This window comes from Crocodylus porosus, unplaced genomic scaffold (genome assembly GCF_001723895.1).
Source record: "Crocodylus porosus isolate Cpor-Errol unplaced genomic scaffold, CroPor_comp1, whole genome shotgun sequence".
Taxonomy (NCBI): Eukaryota; Metazoa; Chordata; order Crocodylia; family Crocodylidae; genus Crocodylus; species Crocodylus porosus.
Window position 1 is genome coordinate 39,412,855 of NW_017728915.1, and position 6,955 is coordinate 39,419,809.

The 6,955-nt window shown below is 66.1% G+C and overlaps 1 protein-coding gene across 2 annotated transcripts; it reads left to right on the forward strand.

The window, feature by feature from the left end:
* The first annotated feature begins 39 nt into the window (after positions 1-39).
* GAS8 (growth arrest specific 8) lies at positions 40-6,337 on the forward strand. Of its 2 annotated transcripts, XM_019536066.1 has the most exons (10): positions 40-295; positions 389-586; positions 690-896; positions 1,829-1,883; positions 2,196-2,401; positions 2,620-2,787; positions 3,712-3,798; positions 4,641-4,850; positions 5,702-5,767; positions 6,022-6,337. In XM_019536066.1, the coding sequence occupies exons 1-10, from the start codon at positions 281-283 to the stop codon at positions 6,169-6,171; spliced, it is 1,362 nt and encodes a 453-aa protein (XP_019391611.1). In that variant the 5' UTR covers positions 40-280; the 3' UTR covers positions 6,172-6,337. The 2 variants fall into 2 exon arrangements, with proteins under 2 accessions (XP_019391611.1, XP_019391612.1); XM_019536067.1 differs by lacking the exons at positions 40-295; positions 389-586; positions 1,829-1,883 and having other exon boundaries at positions 813-896.
* Positions 6,338-6,955: the final 618 nt, after the last annotated feature.

Here is a 6,955-nt window from a genome sequence, read left to right on the forward strand (position 1 = left end):
CCCTCCCCCCACTTCCCCGGCCCCTGAGACAGCACAGGGTGGGGAGAGGCAGTCGGGGGGCCCTCGGCTCTGCCCAGCGAAGGACCCCCCCGCCCCGGCAAGGACATCTGCAGTCAGGACCCCCCCCATCTACCGACTCCCAGCGGCTTGAGCGCTGCTGCCTCCCCCGCGCACGCGGCTCAGCCCTGCATGCTGTTCCCAGGCGCCCAAAAAGAAAGGCGGCAAGAAGGGCAAGGGGGGCAAGGCGGCAGCCGTGGTGGACGGCGTGTCCCCCGAGGACATGAGCAAGGAGCAGGTGAGCCCCCCCCGTGCCCCGGGGCAGCCAGCGGCAAAGGGTGCTGAGGAGCCTGGATACGGCGGCCCCCCCTGATGCCTCTCCCTCCCGCAGCTGGAGGAGCACATTGTGCGGCTGCGGGAGGAGCTGGACCGCGAGCGCGAGGAGCGCAACTACTTCCAGCTGGAGCGCGACAAGATCCACACCTTCTGGGACATCACGCGGCGGCAGCTGGATGAGAAGAAGGCCGAGCTGCGCAACAAGGACCGCGAGATGGAGGAGGCCGAGGAGCGGCACCAGGTGGAGATCAAGGTGAGCGGGACCGGGGCGGGTGTTAGGGCTGCAGCACCCGGCTTGTCTTGGGCATGTCCCCAGGTGCCCCCTGCTCCCAGCCGACTGACCCCCTCGCCCCCAGGTGTACAAGCAGAAAGTGAAGCACCTGCTGTACGAGCACCAGAACAACCTGACAGAGCTGCGCACCGAGGGCACCGTGTCCATGAAGCTGGCGCAGAAGGACCACCGGGCCCAGGAGCTGGAGCTGCGCCGGGACATGCGCTCCCTGAAGGTGGAGCTGAAGGAGCAGGAGCTGGCCAACGAGGTGGTGGTGAAAGGCCTGCGCATGGTACGTGGCGCCTGGCAGAGCGGGGAGAGAGACTGAGCTCTGGGCTGCACGGTGTGGGGTGGATACCAGTGATTATCCCAGCCAGCGCTTTGTCTGCCCAGGTCTTATAAGCCTCCAAGGATGGAGAGTCTCCACCGCTCTGGGTACCCTGTTCCAGTGCTTTACTACCCTCCTAGTGAGAGAGTTTCTCTTAATATCCAACCTCAACTCCCCTTGCCGCAACTTGAGCCTATTGCTCCTTGTGTCGTCTGCCCCCACTGAGACCAGCCCAGCTCCATCCTCTTTGCAGCCCCCCTGCAGGGAGGTGAAGGCTGCTATTCAATCCCCCTCGGTCTTCTCTTCTCCCACTAAATCAGCCCACTTTCCTCAGCCTCTCCTCACCACTCCTGTCCCCAACCATTTTCATTGCCCTCCACTGGACTCTCTCCAATTTGTCCACATCCTTTCTGTAGCGGGGGGCCCAAAACTGGCCCCTTCTTCATTCTGGGGCAGACGCGGTGGGTGTACCACTGCAGAGTCCAGGTTGCAGGAACAGGCTGATGCATCACCAGCCCCCTGTGCCAGCTCATGCAGCATGGGGAACCCAGCCCTTGCCACTGATGCAGAGGGGTGTAGAGACAGCTGGCATGACCCGTGCTCACACTCCCAGGGCTGCTCTGGGATGCGGGTGCGCTGAGGCTGAGCTGATGAGGCCATGCCAGGCGAGAGCTGGAGACCCCCGGTCCCTGGTGGAAAGCAACAGGGCTGTGCAGCATCCAAGGAGGGAGCACCGGGCGTGGGGGATAGGGGGTACTGGGCAGGCACTGGGTACTGTGTATCCCAGGCACCTGCAGATGGTGCCTCCAGGGGACGAGGGTGCGGGGGCTGCCTGGGGCAGCCAGGCTCCCCCTGTGCCTGGGGGCCTGACCTGACGTGCCACCTGCCCCCGGCAGAAGCAGGAGGAGGAGATCACACGCCTGCGCTGCGACTTCGAGAGACAAGTGAAAGGTCAGGTGGGCACGGCCCATGCCCCTCACGCTCAGCGCACAGCCCCTGGCTGGCTGCAGGCCCTTCCCCTCCCTCCCAGCCGTAGGGCTGAGACCTGCCTGGTGCTGCCCCTCTGCCAGGAGCAGCTGGGGCGGGGGGGCGCAGGCCCTGCAGAGAGCGGCAGCTGCAGCCAGCGCCGTGTGAGCTGAGCTGGGCTCTCTCATCCCCCCCTCCAACCCTGGCACTGCCTCGCTGGTGGGCTGCTGGGTCTCACTGCAGCCGGTTGGGCTCTGCCCAGCAGCCCCAAGGTACTCACAGGTCACTGCCCTGCAGAGATCGAGGCCAAGTACGAGAAGAAGATGCGGCTGCTGCGGGAGGAGCTGGACCTGCGGCGCAAGACGGAGATCCACCAGATCGAGGAGCGCAAGAACGGGCAGATCAACACGCTGATGCAGAACCACGAGAAGGCCTTCAGCGACATCAAGAACTACTACAACGATGTCACTCTCAACAACCTGGCCCTCATCAACACCCTCAAGGTAGTGCCTGCCCTGCCCTGTGCCCGTGTCCGTGCCCTCCACTGGGCGGGCACAGCCGGGGGGTCACCCCAGGCCTGGAGCCTCAGGGGAGCAAGTGCCTAGGAAAAAGCTTTCTGGAGGGGAACCTGGGCTGGGAAGACTGGGCTGGGGAAGGGGTCAGGGCTGGGGGTGGTGGGGCAGGCCTGGGGACTGAGCCGGGGTGCGTGTTTGTGGTACAGGAGCAGATGGAGGAGATGAAAAAGAAGGAGGACCACCTGGAGAAGGAGATGGCAGAGGTGCTGCTGCAGAACCGGCGCCTGGCAGAGCCCCTGCAGCGCGCCCGGGAGGAGGTGGCCGAGCTGCAGAAGAAGCTGGTGCACTATGAGAAGGACAAGGAGGTGCTGGTGGTGAGTCGGCTCTGGGGGCAGGCAGCAGCCACAACCCAGTCACCTGGTGGGGAGCCCTGCTGGAAGCGGGGCTGCCAGGGTCCCTGGAGGACAGAGAGAGTACAGGGAGGCAGGGCTGGAAGGGAGCTCCAGAGGTCACAGCTAGTCCAGCCCCTGCCTGAGGCAGCAACCAGTCCTGACGCATCCATTGTCCAGTAACTTAGCAAAATTAGTCACAACCACAAGACACCGCACCTGACCCTGCCATAGAGAAAGCAGAGGGGGTCACAGCAGCCAATGTCCTGCTTTCATAAAAGACTAATACACGCTCAAACGATCCCAGGTAGAAACTGTGCTACAGAGCAAGGTGAACCCCCCGCACCAAAGTCCGCATCAATGTTACTGGGGTGGGGAAATCCATTCCTGACCCCACATATGGCATCAGTCTGACCGAGTGGAGGGGCAAGACCCTCTGGCCGGAGCTCTGCAGGGTTGGTCCCAGCAGGGGCATCGACAGCCCAGTCCCCAGCCGCAGCCTGGGCTGTAGCCAGCACCCAGCGCCTCTGGCGGAGTCTTAACCCCCCCGACACATGGAGCAGCTGAGGGCAAACTTCCCTCCTAACTCTATCTGGCAACCAGCACAGCCCAGAAACCCCCATAGCAGAGCACAGGCATCGCTGCACCTGGATTATCTCTCAGCAGGGGCTGCCCAGCCTCTCCTTGACCCCCTCCAGTGACAGAGTGCACAGCTTCCCAGGGCATCCGCCTCACTGGGAGCGAGGGAGGAGCAGACCCAGCCGCTTGCCCCGAGCACCCTCCTAGGCCTCACATGGCTTGTGCCAATGGGGAGGATGGGCATGGGCGCTGCCTGGCCAGGGCTGTGCCTCGCCCCCCCCCCGCCGCCCATGGTCCTCCAGGCACTGTCTGCTGTTCCCCACTCTGCAGAGCACGAAGGCCCGGCTCAAGGTCACCCAGAAGGAGCTGAAGGACCTTCAGTGGGAGCACGAAGTGGTGGAGCAGAGGTTCAGCAAGGTGAGAGCCGTGGGGGGCAGCCAGCACGTCCCTGTCCTTGCCAGCTGGGAACACGAGCCGGGCTTAGCGCCAGGAGCCGGACAGGGCCATGCGGGGTCTGTCGCCTGCGGCTCTTGGCTGGCAGCAGCTGCAGCCTCCCACCCCGCTGTCCCATGGGCGGGTCTGGGCTGCCGTCGCGCTGCCTGCAGGCCTCCCCCCACCCCCTCTAACCCAGATACACGCAGCGCGGCAGGACGGGGCTCGCCTGCGATGCACAGAACCCCAGGAACACGATCGATGGACGCCGCAGCAGCCGCATGCTTCCTGTGTCCTAATTAGGACACTCGTTAACCAGCTCCATGCCAGGCTTCCCCTGTCACCGCTGCTTGGAACTGCCCAGCCTGGCTGCTGAGAGGCACGGCTGGGGGGTGCAGTGCTGGGCCTCTCCCAGGGCCCTGGATTTGGTCACAAGGGACTCCTGAGGTCCCACCTCTGCCCTACAGGATAGCGTCCGTCCCCAGGATGCCCCCAGCCAAGCCGGAAGGTCCCTGGGGTGGGGAGACCAGCACAGCCCTAGATCCCCCAGTGCACAGCTGTTCACCCTCCCTGCTTGGGGGGAGGTAGTGGTCAGGGCCTCTGGGCACCACCGTGCTTGGGCTGAAAGGCGCTGGCTGAGCCCACAGAGCAGGGCTGGTGGCAGTGCCCCGGGGTGCATGGGGGAAGAACGGGAGCCAGGCTGCTCAGGATCCTGGTCAGGAGGGAGCACTGTGCCCAGCCAAGCCCCCGGCACATGGGAGCCATGGGGCGTTGCCCCTGCCCCCTGCAGTGCCCCGTCTGATGGGTGCGCCGGCGTCCCCGAGCAGGTGCAGGCGGAGCGGGACGAGCTGTACCGCAAGTTCACGCAGGCCATCGGCGAGGTGCAGCAGAAGACCGGCTTCAAGAACCTGCTGCTGGAGCGCAAGCTGCAGGCGCTTGCTGGGCTGGTGGAGAAGAAGGAGGTGCAGCTCAATGAGGTCCTGTCTGCTGCTAACCTCGACCCCAGCGCCCTCTCCCTGCTCACGCGCAAGCTGGAGGTACCATCCGGGGGCCGGGCCGGGCTTGCTGGGTGGGGTGCGGTTGCGGGCGGAGGAAGGAAGAGGGGCCTTTGGGGGCTGTGGGTGCTGGCTGGGCTGCAGTGGACACAGCGCTGGGGAGCGGGGCCTCTGGGGGCTTTCCCTCTCAACCCTGGGGATTATCGGGGTGATGGATCTGGCTGGCGGTCCTGGAGTGACTGGGGCTTCTCTTCTCCCCTTGCCTTTGTCCGGGACACTAAAAATACCCATGCAGAGAGCCATGGTGTAGCCGGGGGCTCTGTGACCCCCACGTTCCAGCGCTGGGGCAGCGTAACCAGAGAAGCTGCACGTGCTGCCTGGCTTTGCGCCGGCTCCAGGCCTGGCTGTGCTGGGATGCAGGAGACGCCGGCTGGGCTCCCGGCTGTGCTGTGGACTCCCCCTGCCCCGCCCTGCCCAAAATGGAGCTGGAGCTCGGGCCACATCCCGGGGCAGGTGTAGCAGCGCATTCCTGGGAGGCCGACTAGGCAGGGGCTCCCCGCAGCTGCTGGGTGGGCGCCACCACGTTCCCGGGCTCAGCTGCTCCCCGCAGCTGCCGGTCGTGGGTCCAGCCCCTGGTCCCCGCTTGAGGCTGGGTGGCTCCAGGCAGCCGAGCTCATGGGACGGGGTGGTGACGAAGCCATAGCAGACGCCGAGAGCCTGGGGCATCTGCTGGCCCCAGTCCTCTCTGCCAGAACGGCTTCCCACAGCCGCGTCCTGGGGCTCGGAGGTGCTGGGTGTTGCCCCGGGTTGGCCCCACATCAGTGGGGGCAGGGAGGGCTTGGCTGAAGTTGGCAGCCAGGTACCATACTAATGAGCCCGGTCTCTGCTGCTAGGACGTGCTGGAGTCCAAGAACACGAGCATCAAGGAGCTGCAGTACGAGCTCGCCCGGGTCTGCAAGGTGAGGGGTTGGGGCGCCCTGCCGCACTGGGTCTGGGGGAGGGCAGCACATGCTCCCGGCCTCGTGGGGGCAGAGAGCAGATGGGCTTTGCCTGCTCCCCTCCTGGAGGGCTCCTCATAACCCAGCCCCAGCTCTGCCCCTGCCGCCTTAGGGAATCCCCAGCCCCCCAGTGCCCTGGGCTGCGGGGGGTGGGCCAGAGCTGGCTCCGGGGGTGGGGGCGTGAAATGCCGGGCCCCGGCTCTGCTCCTTTCCAGGCACACAACGACCTGCTGCGGACGTACGAGGCAAAGCTGGCGGCTTTCGGGATCCCGCTGGACAACCTGGGCTTCACGCCGCTGGAGACGCCCCTGCTGGAGCAGGCACTGGGCCAGGGCCCTGCTGGACTGGTCGCCACCCCCACGTAGCACCCCTGGGTGCGCTGACCTCGCGCAGGCCGCAGCCCCCTGGGCAGCGGAGCTCCTGGCAGTGGCTCTGCCCCATGCCTGTGCTGCCGCAGGCACCGCACTGGCCCAGGTGGGGAGTGGGGCTTCCCCTGCCCCCATTAAACCGCCAAGGAAGGTTTGCAGAGCCGGATCCAGACTGGACCCTCCTTCAGCGCAGCCAGAGCTGCTTTGGTGCCCTGCTCCGGGAACGCGCCACCAGAGGCAGCAGGTCTAAGTGCCCCCAGGCAGGTGCAGCTGCTGGAGCGGGACCAGGAGGGTGACTGTCTCCCCCTGCACCTCCCCAGGGCAGGGGCAGCACTGCTGGGGTTTGCTGTGGGGTCGGCGGAGGCCGAGCAGTGAGCTCGGCAGTCTGGGCCTGGCTCCGATCTCCGCCTGAGTCCCGGCTTGCAGAGGGTGGGGAGGCCCACGGCCAAGAGGAGACTGCTGGGCCGCAGCCCGGGGGCCGGGGCCAGAGCCAGCAACTGCAACAGGGCACATCCTGCTGCGGCTGCCCGGGGAGCCTCGGTCTGGACTCTTCCCCTTCCTTGCACGCCCTCCTGTTCTGCCCCCTTGCCCTGCCCAGGCACCTGCGGGCATGCGGGGGGGAACCGTTCCGGGCTGGGAGTGCTCTGGCAGGTTGCCCCTCCTGCCCACGGGATGCCCCCCGCACCAGGTCCTGTTGCAGGGATGCTGGAAGGTAGCCTCAGGTTCCCAGCCACCTATCAGCCCCGGCTGAGAACCTCGCAGGCCCCTCAGCTCGTGGCAC